This window comes from Akebia trifoliata, chromosome 13 (genome assembly GCF_017979445.1).
Source record: "Akebia trifoliata isolate Shusen 1 chromosome 13, ASM1797944v1, whole genome shotgun sequence".
Taxonomy (NCBI): domain Eukaryota; kingdom Viridiplantae; phylum Streptophyta; class Magnoliopsida; order Ranunculales; family Lardizabalaceae; genus Akebia; species Akebia trifoliata.
In genome coordinates this window covers 5190506-5213268 of record NC_141387.1, presented here as the reverse complement: position 1 = coordinate 5213268, position 22763 = coordinate 5190506, and the positions used below count along the sequence as shown (strand labels likewise).

At 33.6% G+C, this 22763-nt stretch overlaps 2 protein-coding genes across 2 annotated transcripts; one reads left to right on the top strand and one right to left on the bottom strand.

Annotated features, from left to right (window-relative positions):
• Positions 1-6222: 6222 nt before the first annotated feature.
• On the top strand, positions 6223-7735 carry LOC147387487 (cotton fiber-like protein (DUF761)). Its single transcript, XM_086421797.1, has 2 exons — positions 6223-6862; positions 7160-7735. Exons 1-2 carry the CDS (start codon positions 6289-6291, stop codon positions 7525-7527), a joined length of 942 nt encoding a protein of 313 aa, XP_086277923.1. The 5' UTR covers positions 6223-6288; the 3' UTR covers positions 7528-7735.
• A 2552-nt stretch (positions 7736-10287) lies between these two features.
• Positions 10288-20815, bottom strand: CCDA (cytochrome c biogenesis protein family). Its single transcript, XM_086421796.1, has 12 exons — positions 20658-20815; positions 20171-20305; positions 19405-19460; positions 18777-18907; positions 18599-18684; positions 18466-18497; positions 14113-14274; positions 13537-13609; positions 13324-13424; positions 12554-12646; positions 10898-10944; positions 10288-10568 (listed from the first exon to the last, which is right to left on the bottom strand). The coding sequence occupies exons 1-12, from the start codon at positions 20740-20742 to the stop codon at positions 10496-10498; spliced, it is 1074 nt and encodes a 357-aa protein (XP_086277922.1). The 5' UTR covers positions 20743-20815; the 3' UTR covers positions 10288-10495.
• Positions 20816-22763: the final 1948 nt, after the last annotated feature.

Genomic DNA, 22763 nt, shown 5'->3' with positions numbered 1-22763 from the left:
ATGGTATTATTATCATACAAAATTATATGATTTTATGTCTCATCCGATTCCTGCAAATGCTTGAAAAGTGGTATGAGACACTTCTCTATTTTACACTCCTAACCATCATTGATTTCCTATAACATTGACTTACTTTTCTTTAGTTGTTGACAGATCATCTTGATCGTTCTTAAACATATCTATGACTTACATTGCTCAAAATATGATTCAGATTTTGTTACTAAATTTTTAAAGAAAGATAAAATAATTTGTGTCTCAATAAAATGACTAGTTCACAATCCAATCACCAAGTTGCATCATTGTTAGATTTTTTTGATACATATGAACAAAGACAATTTCTTTTAAGTAATTTTTTTAAAGGCAAACTTGTAGTTTTCATTAGGTTTAATGATTGTTTATTTAATTTAAAGTTCATCGTGTATCTTAAAGAAATCAAATGGTTCTTAATTCTAATAACATTTCACATCACCATCATGCATTTCGTTAAACGTGCGATAATTGATAGATTTTTAAGTTATTTTTTATGGTATTTCAATAATTGTTATAGAGTAAAAGGGCATTATAGTCATAGAGTAATGAAATGAAAAGCTAAAAATATTTATAATGTATTTTGGCAATAAACAAAATTACGTGTAATTTTTTGAATTTTTTTCTCTAATTTAAATCAAAAGATATTTGAGAATGAGAGGTGTAGAAAAATTCTTGAAAAGGGGAAAAAAAATGTTGAAAGAAAAGTTAATTTGATGAATCTCAGATCGACTAATCACACAAACTCACATGTATTGAAAGCATTCTTAAAGGGTTAAGTGCAATAAATACACTTTGAATATTTTTAAAAGAATTTTTTTTTACCAAAGTACCCTCCTTCCAATTTCCTAAGTGTATTTATTGCACTTTAACATGTACCCTACAGGGCACATGTTAACAAAACCCTTTCTCAGAAAATCTTTTTTCAAAAAGTGTTCAAACAGATAGTAAATAATTTGGAGAGAATCTTCTCAACTAAAGTAGATAAAATGTAAAAAAGACCTGAGTTTGGGATTTGTGAAGTTAAAAGGCCTTTTAAAAAATAAAAGAGAAGAAACTATTGTTAGAGATAATCAAGTTTAATACTTGAAAGATACTCATCTCAAACTGACACGTGGATACTATTTGGACATTGGACGGTGCCAAGAAAGAAGAGACTTGGACTAGTGGTTGGTCTAACCATGGCAGCCACTTTGGGCTTTCGGGCGCCCACAATGTCAAGCCTATCTGCTCGTCACCATTTACACGTCTTTGACAACTTATTATATTCCAAACCAATTATAATTTGCCACGTAGCATACAATCTTATTGTGGTTGCAATTTGGCATGGTTGAAGTTAATATGAATCGTGTGTCGGTTAATAAGATAGATTACTTGTCGGGCTAGAAATCTCAACCTCTCATGGAGGTTTAATGACCACACGTGCTATGACACTGTATCAAAATATCAACCCATCTCATAATTTTTTCATTCTACCACATGTGGCAAACTCAATCGATTACCCTGACGTTACAAGTTTGGGAACCATAGGTTTACATTCCTCGAGATACACAATTCCCCAGAGATACACATTTATAGGGGGAAGTGCAACCATGTATCTAAGGAGTACAGATCTACAGTTCCGAACTTGTCACATCATGTAATTGGTTGAGTATACCATGTGAGGTAGTCAGATTATCACGACTCTTTTTTATGTTGTTTGGGTTGGTAGGATTTCACAATTTCGATCGTTCCTAACAGTCAAATCATTGTTGATGTTAAGAACTCTTTAAATTAATTTCGTACAGCTAATTATAATCATCAAGTCGTTATTAAATTATTTTGGATTTTGATTTTGGATTCGACCCCCCAAAGTCAAGAATTATAAAGCAAATGTATGTAATTCTCTGAACAAATTTACTTGTAAGTAGTTATATTGAAAACTAATCTGATCGCTGGAGGGTTATTCATAAGGACACCTACTCCAACAAGTAGTCATCAACAAGGAGGACGAAGATCGAACAAGGAAGAAAAGGACCTCACATTATGATGATGAAGTCATTATTAAACTATTTTGGATTTGATCTAGTAAATATTGTTCATCGTTCCAAATTCATATTTTGAATTTTTGTTTCATGTGTCATCACATCTTCTCACACTAGCTTAATTTCCCTTTTTCTAATGTTAATGGGCATCTTCAATGAAGGATGATTACTAGGGTAATTAAAATAAATATTCCAAGTGAATGTTCTAAAAGAGCAATACTAAGACCTAAAATAAATGAATGGAGATGATAAAAGTATATATGAACACTCTTGTAATTGTAGGAGTATGATTTGGATATAATATAATGGAGAACAAAATTTATTTTTAGAGGATTCCAAACCTAAAGATTTGGATATAGTAAAGTTTTGGTGTGTTTAATAGATATTTTAATTAAAAAAGAATCCGACTAGCCTTACTATGTTAGTAAGGATTCTATCACCGTTCACCTCACCTTGTGGCATCCAAAAACATGATCCGATCCCAAAGAATTGTAGAGGACAAAACTCTACGAACTTTGAATATATATATATATTTTTATATATAAATTTTTATTATTGAATTTTAATTTTAAATTGGAGAGTTTCTAAGAGTTCAGTAGCTGTCCAATTTCAAAACCTTGGATCTAGCCCAATATATATATATATATATATATATATATATATATAGGGTCCCGTTCGGCACCCTAAGTTTTACCACACACTTTAACAAACGCGTTTTGTCTTACATGGGTTAGAAGTTTCGGAATGAGCTGATTTTTGGTGAGGATGATCTCTATGGTGAGGAGATCATCCTCACCAAAAATCAGCTCATTCCAAAACTTCTAACCCCATCAAAATTGATTTACAAAAAATGGACGGTCCACGATTTTTCAACGTGTAAACATAGGGCTAAACATTTCGGAATGGGCTGATTTTTGAGGAGGATGATCTTCTAATCATAGAGATCATCCTCACCAAAAATCAGCTCATTCCAAAACTTCTAACCCATGTAGGACAAAAAACGTTTGTTAAAGTGTGTGGTAAAACTTAGGGTGCTGAACATTTCCCATATATATATATATATATATATATCTGAGTTTTTCCATAAAATCTAGAGGGCTGGTGTTGGATTGGCAATGTGGTAATCCATTTGAGCAAAACAACCCTCAGTAAGGCTTAAAATTTGACTAAGTAAGAAAAATGTTTCTCATTAAAAAAAAAAAAAAAAAAACAAGTTTACTACATGGAATATGCTAATTAGGTTTCAATCCAAATATTAAAAAATAGAGAAAATTATTATAAGAGAGTTAAATATTTTAATATTTACTAAAAAGAATCTATTTTTTCAAGAATTACTAAAAATGAATTAAGTCATTGGACAATCCACCATTTTAGTAACTCATTGGATAGTCTAGCATTTTAAACAATGGCTAAATTGTTGAGTGTTAAAACAAGCTATTAAAACACAGGACAATGTGCCATTTTAATAAGTTGGAGAGCATTTTTAGTAAAATAATGAATTTTAACACATTAAGACGTAAGACCCATCGATTTAATTTGTTTTTGATAATTTTTGAAAAAATAATTTTTTTTAAATATTAAAATATTTAAACATTTTTTTAGTAATTTTTCAAAAAATATATATATATATTATCACGTGACTTATCCTACTTATCACGTGAGATCAGTAAAAGTCTTATGCTCCTTACTAAACGTACCACAGCTTACACATTTCCCGTAAAGCAAGCATAGAAAGGCACGTACAATTGGCGATCTATTGTGGGCCCTCTTAGCTTTTATTGCTGGAATCCCTGATAACCGTGGGACACAATAGTACTGTAACATCACACCTTTTTTTGCTTTTTTTAAATGAGAAACGCTAAGTGACGCGGATTTTGGCCAAAGCCCCACACGCCTTATTACGTGCTGCTAATAAACCTTTGACACGTGGCATAATATATCATTAGAATGAATTTCTCTCTCTTGCCCGATGTCCACATATTTATTTTTTTAAATTTCAAATCTTAAAAAATTCATTAGGCCCACATGGATTATTACATTCGCAATCTAACAACACATTCTTTTAATTTAATGAAAATATTCATATTAAAAAAAATTAAAAAAAATATTATTTTCAAATTTAATCTAAGGTGTTAAAAATTGACGATCCTCAAATTTAAAAATAAAATTCAATGATAAAAAATAATTATTTAAATTTTTATTTCAAATTTTATATAATTTTATCTTTTATAATTTCATGGCATCAGATTATATTTTTGATGTTACGAGATTATTAAATTATTAAATTTATTTTTATTTTTTATTATCATGGGCAGGAGAGAGAAAAGGGCGTCAGTAAAAAACAACACTCTTTTTGAATGGCTTTGAGTTTTGGTCGGTTAGGACACATCCAGTAGGGTGTTGGGCACGTGCGAGGTTTGGACCATGGCTTCTGATTCCGTTTGTAACGGTCTATTATATGACCGTTAATAAATATGACGGCTTTTTAAATTTCAAATATTCTGACCAGATACTCCATAGTACACTTAATTAAACAGCATCGTTTGAGATTCTCAAGAAAGATTACTTTTAAACCCCTGGCCCAACAACCTTCCAAAAATGTAAAAAATTAACATCAATAAACAGCTTAATTGTTAATTTGCCAATAAATGACAATATTACCCTTATTAACTATTGTTTTGAATGATAAGCAAATGAGATCATGAGCAAAGATTTACTTAAAGAAGTCGAAGTTTTGAAAAACCCTTACGTGATAGATGGGATCGATCGATTGAGAGGCAAGGTGTTGCCTTATTAGTAGCAACCGTTGATTTGGAGTTTGACTAGAAAGCAGTTGTTTCTTCTGAATTTGATTTTATTTACGGATTTGTTGATTCTGGAATAACTACCTAATGTCCTTATCCTTATTCAATACACATCTTTAGGATTCTAAGCCTTTCTACTCAACTAATAAGGAGGGCGGGAATACAAAGCAAATAACGATGTTAATTTTTTTATTATTATTAGCCCTCGTCTCAAATCTTGTTTTTTTGTTGTCTCATTAATCTTCACATGATGAAGTATCTCCCAAAGATATTCAGATGTTCAAATCAAAATTAGACTATGAAGAAATAGATAATTTAACAATTCATTTTGCTCAATCGATGTATATATATGTTTTCTCTACATACAGATTTCACAGGTTTTAATTCATGTGGTACAATTTTTAGATTTTATTCATGATTCCTTAGTGCAATATAAATTTTTCATAATTTTTTTTTTTTTCCATTCAATCCATCTAGAATTATATATCCCGTCAACAGTGAAAATAGATTTCGATCAAAGGACTAAGGAAGGAAGCTAGATCAGAGCACGAGAAGGGGAAAAAATGACATATTTACGAGTTCAAATACATTATTAAAGTCTTAAACGCACGTTTATCCTTTTAAGAAAATATACGGGAGGATATCTGAGAATTTATAAGGATCTTCAATAGGATTAGAAACATGCAAAAATAATTACGATTAACGTGAAAAAATGATAAGGTCAAATTTCGATAAAGAAGTACGTGAAAGAAAAGATGGAAACTGCCAGATGCGTGAGAGTTCAAATTAGAAGAAAACATTAAGGGTGATGGATAAAAGACCATAGACATGACACAAGAAGATATGAAATTTGTCTCTCTTATATTGTTATTTTGTCGGATTATTTACTAATTGAAGTATAGGAGTAATCCGTCAAGAACACGACGAAACACTTAGAAGAAACTACTTAGGTAAAACCAAAAGATTCTCAAGGAAAATACCCCCACAATATGTTTAGTTAATACATGCAAGAAAATAATGAAAAATAAATCTATTATTTTGTAGAATTTACAAATCAAGTAATTTGTTAGGTCCAACCATGAACAAATCCCATGCAAATCATGAAACATTAGCATGGTTTCTTGAAGGAACATTGACGGGGCATTTTGGTCATTGAAACAAATATTAAAGATTTTTCAATTTTTTTAAATTTCTCACTTGAATCCCAGTCGAATATACTTCATTTCAAGTTGGTGGGCCCTGACACGACCACACCTTCTCTACTATCAAACCTCGAACAATACACCTTGAGCATCCAACGGTCTATATTTCATCAAAAAAGAACTTCTCCACAACACTCTTATATATCCTCACCACCTCAGCTTCAAGTCTCTCTCTCTCTCTCTCTCTCTCTCTGTTCTTTCGATCGATTCGAAGCTTTCCTGATCGAAAAAATGGCGATTCTTTCTCGAAGCTCAAGCAACTGGATCTTCTCTTTGAAGGTTTTACTGATCTCAACTGGGGTTTTATCCATGGCGGTGTTCTTGAAGGTTTCTGTTCCATTGGTTTTGGAGTTTTTAGTCTCTGAAGTTCCTGTGATTTGGAGATCTCTTCTCTCATGGTTTACGCCTCCGTTTCTCTATGTTATCATCAACGGTATTATCATCACCATCGCTGCATCTTCGAGGTTTCAGAAAAATATCGAAGAACAGGAGACGGAACCGATGGTTCCGGCTAAGATTCCAGTCGATATACGGTCGGATTTCCCTCTCTCGGCGGGATACAATGCCGTAGTGTTGAAGAGTCCGGTGGAGTACGGACAGACTGAAACTAGGGTTTCGGAGGTGAAGACTGTGATGGCTACTACTTCAGAGGACGAAGATGATGATTTCGCGATCTCTAGGTCTACGTGGACGCCGATTCGTAAGGATTCTACGGAGATTCCAACGGAAAATTCGTTTTTGACAGAGAAACCGCTTGTTTCTGCAAGATTCGGTCATCGAAGATCGGTTAAAGCGAGTCCGGAAGGTATCAGTCTCTCTCCAAGTTACGATTTTTCCAAAATACTAACATGCGCAGGAAATATCATGGCGCATGTTAGCAGATATTGTTTTTAAATTTCGATTTTGCTCTCTCGTCTCTGCTTCAACACCAAAAAAAAAAAAAAAGACTTTTTGGATTTATCATTTACAGTGAAAATCTAAATCTCTCTATAACACCCTCATCTTCTTTTCAAGGGCTCTTATAGATTCGAAAATTCTGATAGAAGACGAGGGTAGATTGGTGATTCGATTCGATTCGATTTAATTTTTGTGTGATTTTCAGGTGGAAAGGTATTGGGGGTAGCGAAGCCGAAACGAAACGATACGTTAGAGAGCACATGGAAGACGATAACGGATGGTCGTCCAATCCCATTGGCGAGGCACCTAAAGAAATGTGATACGTGGGAGACGCACGGACGACAAGAAGCATCGCCATTGAAGACGATGAAGAAAGCAGAGCCCTTTAATGACCGCAACAACCTGACACCATCACCAGCTTCAGGTAAGCTTCGGAAAGAACCATCTCTGAGTCAAGATGAGCTGAATCGGCGAGTCGAAGCGTTTATAAAGAAATTTAATCAAGAAATGAGGTTGCAGAGACAGGAGTCCTTGAACCAATACAAGGAGATGGTTAACCGTCAAACCCTTTAAAAGGCGAAAAATAAATAAAATATTCTAATAAACTCTTTTATTTTTATTTTATGGTAAGATTTGGGTATGGGTTTATAAAATTTAGTTCGATATACAGAAAGAATGAGAGAGAGAGAGTGGTGTGTAAAGAAATTTGACTGAGAAATTAAGAGATGTTCTTCAATTTATTAGTTGGAGAAATTAAATGAATTTGATTGGTTTGGTTTTATTTTTATTTTTTATGACTGTTATTGGCTTTATGGAATTAGAATATATGAATTAAGGTTGTGTTATCAGGGACTAGTCAGTCCCTATGGTTAAAAAGACAAGGAGAGAATTCTTTTGACATTGATTTAGGATATCTATCCATCCAGAAGTGATTGTGTTTGCAACTCAATCATATATGATGGACAAAAAAATCACTAAAATAACTCTTTCACTAGCTAATCCATTGGCATCGACCGACATTGGAGACCAACGACACTCGAAGAGGAGGAAAAGAGAAGAAATGGTCGATCGAAAAACAAAATTAAGGGCAACATGCCATCTTACATTTCGATTGCGATTGGGATTCCTGTACTTTTGAGCTTCAACTAGTCGCCCTTACTACCGGGGCAAATAGTGATCTGAACACGCTAACGAATAGAAGAACATGATAATGTTGTTGATGTTGTTTTTAATGAAAATAAATTAAAGTAATATATACATACTGCTACTACCATGGAACTTGGAAGTGGCAACCAACATGATATATAATTCTATATAACTGACTGGTAACAGATGATAATTATCTAATATTGACATTTATTTTTCATCAAATTGTTTCTCTTAAGTAATTTTAGTAAACATACTGTAATCTATTATTAACATGCAATTAATGCAACTTACTTAAGAGTTTGAAGGTCAAGAAAGCAATTGTTTCTTACTATTCGATTATTGGTACAAAGCTACCCTGCTCTCTCTTGGGAGTACAACAATATATGAAATTGACATGTAAGGGTAAGGCTGAGGTAGAAACCATGCAGTTTCATGTAAGGTAACAAATGATAAGACTACGACAACAACAAGAAAGCCTTATTCGAAGGACTTCATTATTGCCATGTCTTTAATTTTGGAAGAGTTTATATGTTTTTTTTATTTTTTTTTGTGGCTTTCGCGGGCTGCACATACCAACCACCCTTGCTCGTGTTCAACAGTTAAATATCGTTAGCACGTGCTCAACAGTTAAATATAACCACTTTTATGTGGAAGGGGGCATATAGATATTTGAAGGTGTGACCGGGGGAGCAAATCCAGTCACCCTTACCATCTCAGCTAACCTCCCCTAATGGTTAGAAAGAGTTTAGATGTACTTTCACCATCTCCATCTACGATCTTTTTGGTCTTTCTGTCTCTTTTAAGACATTGTTAAAGCATTTAAGATTTGCTCCCCACATAGGATTGTTTCACGATGTTACCGATAAGTACTCAAAAGCCTATAAAACACGTTGACTTTAATTACCAACCTGATTGAATTGTCGAGAATTTTATTTTATGTCCAAAGGCAAAGTTGGAAAGACTTCATACACGATAATGAATACATGCTGATGTGGAAATAATCTTTCAACTTAATTTCAAAGAAAATCAAATTTGAATGATTAGATTTACACAATCCTAGGATCACAATATAGAGAACTAATTATGATCATTTGGGCACATTATACCCTTAAGTAGCCTTTTGATATAAAACACTGGTATTTTCTGGAGAGGAAAGCTGGTCTAGTATGTCCTATTCTTTCTATAGTCCAGAAACTGCTGACCAACACCTTACCCAACTCACCAATATGTGTTTCAATTATTTGAAGATGACTTTATATATCCCACCCAAAGAGTGGGTGAGAGTAACCTGAATTTGGTGACGGTAAGAGATTGTTGGGCACATGTGTAATGCATTAGTGGCACTTGGAGTAATGGGTCAAGTCCATTTGGTATTTCGGCTTTGATGACAGTTAAGAATCAAGATAACCTGCAAGTATTGTCGTCTCTGAAACAAAATTACTTACCATCATCCACACAGCCATTAAGACCAACATATGTCTCTTAAATCATACTGGTTACGTGGCATTTATATCAGTATAACACGTGTTGGCATGTGTGTGCGTACTGTCATTGCCTGTTCAACTAAGGGAAGTGAATGGGGATTTCATTTGTTCCTCGATTTCACAAAAGCAGCGGGCCGAAGAATATACATGTTAGCAATATTTAATATTTTGGTTCCATAAAAGCTACTAAAATGATCTACAGGAGGTATTGCAACAATAGAATAATGGAACAATGGAACATGAAAAATTGCCCCAAGTCCCGAAACTGTAGTAACAGCTAATATCTCGAAAGAACCAAAACCCACGATCCCATGGTCCACAAGGTTTTACAAGATTATCATGATAAAGAACAAACTCAACTACATTTACGTACATTCAAAGTAGATAACAAAAAATGGCGAAGCAATGGTGAAACTAAGTAACACATGAATGCTGACACGTGACTACTATGGGCAAAGGAACTTCTGCGGAAATTTTAAAGATAGCAAGTGTTCTACCATCTCCAGATAGGATATAGATAGAGAAAAAGATAATACAATCAAGGATTTTCAAACATTATATAAACAACACAAATAAAGACAAAGGGATGCAATTTACTTAAAAGAACCATTATTATGTTAAAATTTATACTAACTTGATCTTTGGCGAGCAATCACAGGACATAAAAATCGTGAGTTTAATTGCCAAAATGCTTGTGGTGTAAGTTAGAACATCACAACATATTATAATCCATAACATATGAATTATGAACTTGGAGATTAAGTCACAACATATGTTTTATACAAAAAAAAAAAAAAGAGGAAAAAAAGGAAATTACAATGGGTTTTACATTAAATAGTGTTTCTTTTCCTCTTTTTTTTTTTCTTTCTATAATTGTTATTATTATTAGTATTTTTGCTTGGAAATGGCTACATCGCCATTGTGGTTGGAAATAGCCTATCCAATAGACTGTATACACCTCCACCCAGTAAGAGCGCACCACTGCACAAAAAAAAAAAAAAAAAAAAAGCGTGGGGGGGGGGGAGGGGGATTCAAGCATGTATCAGCCACTCAAATAATAAACTTACTCTAAGGATTTAAAGAGGAATGTTCCAGTCAGGCGATGGACACAATGGCTTTGTTGCTGTGTTATACAGCTGGGAGGTAATTGGAGTTGGCTCCAGCACCACAAGTGAATGTATGGAAGGTGACTGGAGCCACCAAGGCATGATCATGTCAAGGGAAGTTGCTGGCACAGTGAGTGTGAAACAGAAATGTAGGTGTGTATATTGTTCATCTTACATTCATTCAAGTATTTAAAGGAAATATACCTCATCGGGTTGATCCATGCTGAGACCTTGCGAAATGAAAGTAAACTCTGCACATATAACAAGGTGGAAACATATCAGAAAGTGGTGAGATCCCAAAGCTCTATCTGAACTGGGTTTTTCAGGTAATCATTCATTTGACTTCAATGTGACAATCTTATACAAGTGAGAAACTTGTTCAAATCATATGCATAGTGATAATGATGGTTAATTAGAAGTCTTGGTTTAATTAAAAAAAAAACTTGTACTAGGATAGAAGAATGGGAACAAGCCCTACGGTTATGCAAACATGTTGGATGTGTGGACAAACCATTTACCCCAAAAGATCGATCTGATGGGGAAGGCGCAACTATGAATATAAGAGGGTCACAGGTCGAACTAGGGCACACGATACGTAAGCAGACGACACTCGGGAGCGGAGGCGGATAACAAAACACTCAACTCTCCCCCTCACCCATAGGGGTGAAAAATTCCCTCGAGGAGATGCGAACCCGTGACCTATGTGAACCTAGCACTCTGATAACCATGTGAAGAAAACTGATTTTATTGATAATTCTTGGATGAATATTACATGAACCCTGATAGGATATTTAAAAGGATTACATCAACCAAGATAAGGAAACTAGACTAACATAAATATTCTAATTTTATTAGAACTTCCTAATGTAGAATATCCTAATTGATATTGCTACATATATTATTCTCAAACACTACCTTCCTTTTGAGATGATACATTGATACGATACAATGTACCCGCAATTGCATGGTCTTTTGAAGAAAGAGTATGCAATTGGTTTAATTGAATAACTGCTCTTGATCTCACAAAAAAATTGATGATGAAATGCCACAAACAGCCGATCGAACTTACCGTCTGTCTGTGATGTCCATCACTGTCACATCCCACTGATTTTGAGTCTGTCAGAGCATGTGGCACACTAGAACAGATCCACCATGATCTCTCCCAAAAACATATGAATTAGGATTGTGTGGCTTAAATAGAAAGTGTCTCATTGAAGAGATTTTAAATAAAATGGTTATTGAGATTGTGAAACATGAGTTTTTAGACTAGGGAGGTTTGTAGAAAGACAAAGAAAGGTAGGATTTTTATTGAAAAAAACAAAAATAGTAGTGAAGAAGGAAAAAAAAAGGATTTGCGTATGACGATGGCGTCACCACCATCACCAAAGAAACAGCGCACCAAGATCAATGTGCTCAGTAGAGCTTGAGCTCTGATACCATGTAAAGAAAACTGATTTTATTGATAATTCTTGGATAAATATTACATGAACCCTGATAGGATATTTATAGGGATTACATCAACCGAGATAAGGAAACTAGACTAATATAAATATTCTAATTTATTAGAACTTCCTAATGTAGAATATCCTAATTGATATTGCTATATATATTATTCTTCAACATTACCTTCCTTTTGAGATGAGATACATTGATATGATACAATGTATCTCATGTATCATAATATGATACATCATATTCTCTTACAGGATGCATGCAATTGACTTCACTACATTGAATGATTATAACCATCCAATCTCGGACCTTCGCCATAGTTTTCACAAGTGTCCAAAAGAAATAGATCAGATGATAAACGCCAACCCAAGTGTGTCCTTGTTTGAACTTATGATAAAATATTTGTACCTGCAATGCGCCTGCAAAAGAAGCGGCAAGAAGAAGAGGAGCAACGTAGCCGGTTGTGTACGTAAGGAGTAAGCTGCCTCCTATAATTGGATCCTGTTATGAAAAATACACAGTTTAACATAAGGAAATAACGGTGTGCACAAGAGAAACTGGTAGATAAACCGAAAAACCAACATATGGATGAAATACATTGATTGTTAATAAATCCAAGGAGTAAGGGAGTATCAACTCGTATGGATATTCGGGAAAATAGTTATTGTGCTGATCTCATGATTATATCTTGATTACACTAACTTTTTAAGATCTGGTTATTGTGAAGTTCAAAATCCAAACAGCCGATACGATTTTGCAGTAGTTTTTTATTTCCAAGATAACAAAGTTTCGGTCTTCAAGTCTAAAGCACAGTGTTTGCCATAGAACACTTTTAACAGTGATCCCATGGTTTCTTGTGTAAACATGTACTATTGAGCATACAAACCCTACTTAGTGTTTCATAACCCAGACCGATGCTAGCATTCATGTAGCCATAAGAAATGTATAGGTCAGGAGGTCTGTGCATTTAATACCCTTCCCTACCAACATATTCTGTGAACATGGCACACATGAAGACAGAAGCACCAGGACCCATCATTTTATGGGTCCCATTTAGATAACTTCCTCAATGCAAAGTCCAATCCACTTGAATCCTACAATTCCAACATTATTTGCATGTAGAGAGAACAAAACTTAAAAATGACAAGGAACTCAAGATCACAGACATTTGACAGTACCTTGGACGAAGCCACGTATCCAAGCAGAGTAGCCAGCACAGGTGTACTGCAAGGTGAGGCAGCTAATGCGAATGTAAGCCCAGCCAAATATGCTTGCACACCTGAAAAGTCAAAACTTATGTAGGTTACGACACTTTCAGACGGTCAACAATACAGGGATGAAACTGCTACCCGATATGCTAGAAAATGGGGATCATGGATCAAGCCTATTACTTGAAGGGAAGTTTGCTGCAGCAGCACGGGCATCGAAGTTGTTGAAAAATGAGGGGAGTTGTAGTTCAATTATCTGCAATTGTAGAGACCAACATTAGCCCATGGAGAATAATGGGAGGGTTAGAATAAATTTATGCAGCTTAAAAATTGAAGAGAGAACAAATTCATTCAAGAATGAAAAAGTCGGTAAACTTATGTTGGAAATGTATGAGGAACATTTTTTCATTTGGAGCAAGTTGGAGCTGAATATGATGGACTTGCATAATCATCTAATGAAAATATAAAGAGAATCCCATATTGAATAGATTTAATGTTTTAGGGCTTGAGCTTTAATCAAGTTCAAAAACAGGTCATAAACCTTCTCCATAATTCAAATTAAGAGCACCTTTCAGGGAAGGATGGACAAAAAATCACAGTTGTAAATATAAATTGTAGTGCAGGAAAACATAATTTGCAAAAAGTTCAGGAAGACACTAGAAACCAACTTAATATTTCTTGAAATAATCAAAACCAACTTAACATGGTTAGTTAATGAAAAACATAACCTGTTGTCAAATCAAGAGTATGATTAGTTACCTCCAAGAGATTCAGACCCATAATAACAGCTAAACCAGAAGCTGCCAAAGGTAGTCCCTGCCCAATCTGTCCATAAGCCTTTCCAGCAAATGAGGCAGCTATCCCTAGAATTGCTAATGTTGTTGCCAATCCCAATGAGAAAGCAACCGAATTTCCAATAACCTAGCCAGAAAAAGAAGCACATAAAGCATGTTTTAAGGAAAAAAGAAAACAAAAACAAAACCAAAAACCAAAAAACAAAAAAGGACATTCTATAGCAAATATAACTACAGATAGAGAAAATGGGCAACTACGGGGAGCACTGCTTTCAAAAAAGAATAGCTAAACCAACTTGACTAAGAATTGAACATCAACCATTTGATTTACAGGCGTGATCTCTTTTCTGCTGGGTAAGAATTGTAACATGCAAACTCATGGTTGAGTGCAGCATATCAAGTTATCAAGGAATATAAGATAAACAGCCAATATAACAATGACATAATCTGTCGTGTTGTGTATCATACCCTTGTATCAGATACATGATGACAAACTAGCCCGTGAACTAAAGTATTCTGAAAAATATTCTTTCAACATATAGGATAAAATTAACATGCATGTTGGTGTATCAAGTTTGGGGGGGGGGGGGGAAAGTGTATCTGACACCAAATTGTTGGGGATAAATCTTTGATAATGATGATGCATGTGTGTGACACCAAGAAGTGTGCTCATGTTCATTTTACATAGAGCCCTGCTAATGAAAAACACAACCATGTTTTATAATCCTATATGGTAAGTTGGTAACCAAAGGACAGCAGTGTTAGATTACTTCAAACTTTCATTGTCTTTTCTTCATAAAATATCTTTTTGATAAGCAAAGATTCTCATTAAATAAAAGATTGCACGGTTGGTCGAGTTGACCAACCAAACGCATCCAAATACAAGGGGCCTAATCTCCCATAATACAACATACACCCTCCCAATTTGCTACAAAATCTTGAAACCTTACACGTCTAAGTTCCTTGAAGACTTTAGACCACAGAAATACAAGACCCGGAACAGAGTTGACAAGATCTAGAGAGTTCGAAAATAAGCTTATTATGCTCCAACCAAAGACCCCAACAAATCGCGAAGTGAGTAATACTCCACAACAGTCTCTTAACCCCTGAAAAGGAGCTCCCTATAGTGAGCCAAGACTCAAATAGGTTTCGCACCGAACCAGGGAGGCAACCCAAGATACTGAAAAGGTAAAAAAAGAACGACCAAACCTCCGCCACTAACTTACAATGTAGTAAAACGTGCTCTGCCGATTTTGCATCCCTCATGCACAAGGTACAACTGTAATATCCCAATATTAAATAATTATTTTAAAGGGTAGATTAGTAATTTTAATAATTAAATGATTTTAATTAATTAAATCTAGTGAGATTTATTAAATAAATACCAATAAGGGTAGTTTTGTCAATTTGGTTGAATTAAATGTGTGCATGGCATTAAGTTGTAATTAAATAGAATTGTAGGGTATTTAGTTGTAGGGCCTGAGAATCCTATTTAGTTCATTACAAAAGATAGGGGTTGTTATCCCAGTAGCAAGGGTTTTACTATTTCAAAACCCCTTTTTCCTGGGAGAGAAACACGTGGTCATGAACATCTCATAGAAAATACTCATTAAAACCTAATTCCATTGTAGTTCTCCACTTTCTTAAGTTTCTTTATCATTAGCCATCATCTAATTTCATCATCGAAATCCTATTTTTTTTACAAAGATTTATCAAGATCTAAGATATGAAACTCAAAAGGGAATCGATTCGGGCTTTATAGAAGACAAATCGAACAACGTAGGAAACGAAGAGGTGGATCCAAGTTTCTTATTGTAAAAAAAAACCAATTATGAGGAAAATTGTGATTTGGATTTTGGATTAAGGAGAGTTTTGTTGGATCTTTTACAATTCATATTAAAAAAATTAGCCAAGTACTTTATTGCAATTTCTTTCCCTTTTAGTAGAAATTGAATTTTAGATCTATGACAAATATGATTATAGGATTAATATATATTTTTATATTCCATAGATGAATTATATCAAATAAATTTACATAAATAATTATGATTGTGAATGTTAATATAGATTTATGATTTAATTCTTAAATGATCATACATATGCATAAGATGTGATGCATGGTATTATAATCATGCATTGCATACAATGACGAGACAGAGTTGTAGTAGGAAAAATAAAAGTGATAAAATCTTGTAAAGAAGATCTCGTGTATAGAGATAACCTAATGGTTGGCCAAGTTGGGTAATTAATCAGACCACACTTAATGGTTGACTGACTCGGGATAGTCAGTTTGGGTGTGTAGACTTCATGCATTCACATATTGGCATCATTGATTGTTTTGTAAATAAAGATATTTAGATTAATTGATTTTGTGTGAAATGTATTAGATTTATCAAACTCACCCTTGCAATTAACATTTTCAGGATATGTTTACCTGGAAGATTAGTGTAATGGGAGTGGAGAATAAATTTTAGGAATTTATCATCTTTTAATTATTTTTATTTATTAATTTTAAAATGTAACTTCTTTTTCTAAATTGAAGTGAAGATATATGCAATGACGGTATTTTTTAGAAGAATATGATTTGATGAGTAAATAAAGTTTTGGTCGAATCATTTGACTCTTATTTATTTCTATAAATTTTATGATCTCCATAAATAGGATTTTTACTTGAAATTTTTATTATAACTTTCTCATAAGCCTAAGAAGATGTAAGAATTTGTTTTAGGAATTATCTCGACAGCTTCATATTTTAAATGTATTTATTATTGATGAAAATTTATGATTGTTTTTTGTACTGAAATATTGTATTGCTGATTTCCAATCAAAATCGCACCTATTTTTATTAATATTTTGGAAAAGTATAAGACATGAAAGTTGTAGAGTTTTCTATCAATTTTTACGTCCTTTTGATTTCATTAAAAATTTTGATAAAATAAAATTTATATGATTCTTACACTAAACACATATCAGGAATGACAATATGCAGAAATTTTCAATTAAAACTTATATTTTGATACATTTTCGTTGAAGGTATTACGTATTAAATTATTTATTTATTATTTCCAAATCCTTAATTTTTTACTTTTGAATATAGACTCTGAGATTATTGATTTGGATCTATAATGAATTTTTTAAAAATCATAAAAATTAGAGTTTTCTGAGTTCATTAAATGTCGGCAAGTTAGAAAAAAAATAGATTTTATCATTTTTGGAAGTGTTTAGTATTTTTATGAGTCATGAACATATTTTTGAAGTATTAATAAGCTTCTTAAAGTTTCAGAATTAATATTATGGATATCGATTTGAATTTCCTACACCGATTTATGATTTTTCAAAGTCGCAGGCATCTCAAAACTAGTTAACTGTTAACGATTAATATTTTTTTTTTTTTTACATATTGATTTGACTTCAATCTAGTTAATGTTATTAAACTGAATTAAATGTAATGTCAATCACACCTGAATTTTGGATATTGGAATTGGACCAAGAAATTGAGTCGAGTCCTTGGATTTGAAATTCGGGATGTGACAACAACAGTTAGCCCCACAAAACTCTCTATGCATCAACAAGTCCATGGTCTGTATTCTCCTCAATGTTGTTGTCCATGAAAAGAAGGCAACTTTGGAGGGCACTCTAGGTCCCCCAAAAAGCAACCCCTGGAAACATAGAAGTATCCTCGCTCTCCAAAGAGCGGTAAAAAGATCTGGTGGTGAAGAAACCGTCCTTGCTCTTTATTCATAAAATATTTGACTCGTTAAATTGGCTGGGTAGCCCTATCTAATTATCAGCTGATTTCAATGTTTAAATTTTAATCAACAATTGAAATATCTGTCGTGTTGTGTGTCATTCCTATGTATTAGATACATGACGACTAACTATATCAAAGTAGTTTGTGAACTAAAGTCTTCTAAAAGATATATCTTTCAACAGTGTGATAAAGTTTACTAACATGTTGGTGTATCAGGTTTGTGAGGGTCAGTGTGTCTAACACTAAATCTTTGGGATAAAGCTTCGATGATGATGAGTGTGGCTAACATCAAGAAGTGTGATTGTGTTAATTATACAGAAAGCCCTACTAATGAAAATTGCAACCATGTTTTCTAATCCTATATGGTAATCAAAGAATGGCATCGTTAGATTACTTCAAATTTTCATCAGTTTTTCTTCATAAAAGATTTGATTCGTTAAATTGGCTGGGTAGCCCCATCTAATTATCAGCTAATTTCAATGTTCAAAATTTAGGCAATGATTGAAATAATCTGACACCAAACGAGAGAAATTCAGGGGGGAAAAGGAGCTTAAAAAGAATTGTTACCTCAGCTTTGCTTTTCCCAGAGCCAAACGCTCCTGGGTGATTGCCAACAAGAACAACAAGTCAGTAAGAGAGAGAGATTGTGAGCACAATATAACAACTAATTTCCAGAAGCCTAATATCAAAAAAAGCCTACCAATGTAACCAAGAGTCAGTGGTAGAACACTTAGCGTACAAGGAGACAAACTAGTTACAAGCCCTGCACCAAAAATAACTGCTAAACTGGGGGGAAAAAGGGAACCAAGGAATCATTAGGGAATATACCAAATCTTTCGACGTTAAATTGAATCAAGAGCCAAAGTAAAGCAGTGAACCTTGCGAAACTGAGAGCTGACAACTGGCTCTGAACTGCTTCATTAGCCTGTTGCCCGGTCAGATACAAGATGCCTCCAAACCAATCTCCAAGATTTATATCAGCCAAATGGGGCACGTATGCTGCTTTTTCCTGACTCAAAGGAAAATAAATCTAGTTCCTGAGACTATACACAGTTTAGCTTGGATGCAAGATGGAATGTTAATATGACCTAGCAAATATAAGCATGATTGGTCAAAAGAAGTGCACAAAATTGTTAGTTGGGAGTCTTCACCAGGAGAAAACAAAAACATAAGTCACGCTCTAAATCTGTAAACAATCACATTACCAGCTACCAAGTGAATTTGTTCATGAAAATGAACAGTTTCAAAAGTAAATGAGAAACTAAGTTTTGAATCAAGATAAATGACATTATACTCAAGATTACTAGATGGTTTCTTTTTGAAAAATCTAAGATAAAAATTGCAAAACCCACTTCTTAAGAACACAATAAGTAGAAAGAAATAATAGGAGATGAAAGCTAGAAGTGGACGCAAGAAGTGTTAAAACTTGGGGAAATCGAAATCTAGGATGCATATGCATAATTACAAGGGCAATTGAATCAAAGCATGGAAGCAAACATTTCTCACCAATACATCATTCATGGATATGGCCTCCGATGTATCTGCCACAGCCAAATTTGCCACTGAAACAACAGCAAATAAAAAATAATAGTTAAAGCTATATCCTAGTCAACCCAACATTCAAGTCGTCGCAGCAAAATTAGAAGGAAAATGAAAGAGAGAGACTTTTAATCTAGGTTGGTCAATCTCCACCCCTCCTACCCACCAAAATCGATTATTTAAATCGTTGATCTCAATAATTTGAATCATTGATCTTGGTAATTCATATTCAAACATCAAGACTGAAAATTTATAATAATTGATCTCGATGATTGGAACAAGGATTGATCTCAATGATTTGAATCTTCAATCTTGAGTAACCGATCTCACCAATTGAAAAGGGGGTAGAGGGACATTAAGAAAGAAAAAGTTTACCAACTTGACTATCAAGATACTGCCCAAAATTTTGGGAGTATTTAAAAAGGAATTTCTCCGCCAGTGTTTGTCAAGTAAGAACTACACATGTCAAATTTCAACACTCCACATACATACTATTGTGTGACACTTCACTTATTTTCCTTTTTTTTCGTATTGTTTGATATCAATTAGCATTTATCAAGATTATGAGTTCTACCCTTTATAATTTCAATTTTTGATTAGCCATTCTTCAATTGAATAGCAAAGTATATATGGTCGTGACCCTCTCCCTCTAACCATGAACCACTACAAATAATATAAATTTGGAACAATAGTAACAATAACTCGATAAATTGAGTAGGAAGAAATTCAATACCTGCAAGAGCATTTACCAAAGCCATAATTTGAAAGCTGTTACTGCTATTATTCTCTAATAGTGTCACGTGATCTTCGCCCGACACCTTGGCAACCGGCAATTTCTTGAGCATCTTGATGGGCACTTTGTATTTCCCTTTGTAAGTATAATTAAACAATCCTACTTGTATTAGATTTAGATATAATAATTCAAAAAAATAAAAAATAAATAAAAGAATTTTCAGTCACTTAAACAAGTGTATAGTGCAACAATTTAAGAACACAAATACAACTAAAGGATCGATACACACATAATCAACAATCTATAAATCCCAATTAAAATGAATTATAGCAATTTATATATCTTATTTTGTAACACAATTAACAGAAATTCAGGTGCAGATTACAGGTTTGAAACCCTAATTTCTGATCTTTCGTTTGTTTACAGAATAGAAATATAATTATATGGAAAGAATCAGAGAGAAACAGAGAGAGAGAGAGAGAGTAACCATTAATGGGGTGATGTTTATAGCTTGAGACTTGAGAAGGAATGAGAGCACCTGCAACTCTCCAACTGCTTACAACCGAATACATCTTTGTTCCTGACCAACTGAACTCGCTCTAGATTTTCTTGCTCTGTTACTGTTAGAGATAATTCTGATTTCTGAGGTAACCCTCTGGGTTTGGTGAAAATTAGAGATACCTCCCCATAAGTTTGACTTAAGTCTTGCTGAGAGACCAACATGAAATACCAAGAATGCTCTCATCTTCAATGGTTAGTTCTTATTCAATTGTAACCATGGTTTTAAAACTCGGTTTCTTGTCTCGTCTCATCCAGGCCCAATACCAAGTCATCTCGGATGAGTTTTCCAATACATTTAAGACGTCTCGTTCAAAAAATCAAAAAAATTGAATGTGAGGTATTAAATCTTGATCAAAAAATGACTTGTGCATTTCTATCGTTCAGTCCTAATACCGAATTAACTCAGATGAGTTTTGAAACTATGATTGTAACAATGCTAAATATTAGAGGAAAATTCAATGGGTGTCTTTTAAATTTGTTCACTTTGTCGTCAAGAAATTTTGTAATTTACCTCGAGATGTACAAAATAAGAAGATAAATTATTTTATTGATTTGTTGATGAAGATGGTGATACAAATCTCAATACCCTCGCTCAACGGAGTGATTTCTTTTAATTAATAGTTGAATACAAGAAAATGATGATTTGTAATTTTCTTTTCTTTGGATTTCGCACTCGATAGACAAAGAATAATTTATTAGTTTTTGGACAAAGGTTTTTAGGCTTGATCAACTTTGTAGATTTTCTTGTCTCATGCCTCTGTGCTTAATTGATTGAAAATGATTTTTAACTTTTCTAAAAAAAGACTTTTAGGCTTAATCATTTCTTTTGAAACTGTATGAATTTTTTTCTCTTCAAACTTTGCCCATGATCAATTGAGAATCATGTTTTGATTATAGAGATGGATTTGTAAGTTTGATCTTCTCTGAACGATGCTTTGTTTTAGAGAAATTCTTGTGAGCTTGTTATTCTCTAGATATTAGAGTCCAAACATGCTTGAGAGAAATGATCCAAAGATTCCTTCCAACGACTTAGGCTTTGGTATTAATAAACTTAGGAGATATTAATAAGTTTAAGATAAATTGACTTTTCAACTATGCCTTAAATTAATAGGCTCTGCCTAATTGGTCTAAAGGTTAAATTGGTTCAATTTCAAATTCGACGACTTTACAGATCCTTGATGGCCTCTACCAATCTATTTAGTTAAATGTCCATTACCAAAGTATTTGATTAATGGGCTAACCCATTTTGTGGATTTGCGGTTTGATTATGAGCTAACTCCTCTTACTCAGATCATGGGTTTTTTTATCTACAAAAATCCAAACCCAAGCATTAGGAAGATCGTCCCAATCAATTGGCTCAATTTGGATGTTGAGACTATTATGACTTCTAAGGACTTTTTTTTTTTAATATATAATTTATGAAGGAGTTAAGGATTGCTCTTCAATTTTGATGGGATGCTAGATTCATTTTACAATTTTGTGTCTATAATATCATTAATGAGAGATTGATCTAGTATTTTGCAACATTTGATAGGATTCCATTCTTTAGTCCTACGAGACTTAAATGCAAACTTAAGACTAATTGGGACAGACTTAAAAGTCATCGAGCAAGTTTTCTACTGACAATCAATCACTTCATTTGTTTAGTAAAATTATCTGAAATACATTTCAACCAAGAATTTCTTGGAACATTTACAACAATTACCTTGATTCTTTTCCATGATCGTATTTTTGTTCTTAGTTATAAATTTGTACTCAAGTAAAGAACAACAATTAACTATATGTGGGTTGAGATATTCAAAGATACTCACCAATGTTACATGTGATATGCTATAATGCTAATAAAGTTTGCATGATCAGATCTGAAGTCCTCTTTTAGGTTAAGAGGGTAAAAGAGGAATGATAATAAAGTTGGAGAGGTATCAACGAAAAAGATATAGTAAATGAAAATTAATAAAGTTGGAAGTGCATTCTTGGAAAAAGAGATAAAAGAAGAAAAACAGTAAAGTTGGAAAGATTTTCTTAGAAAGGA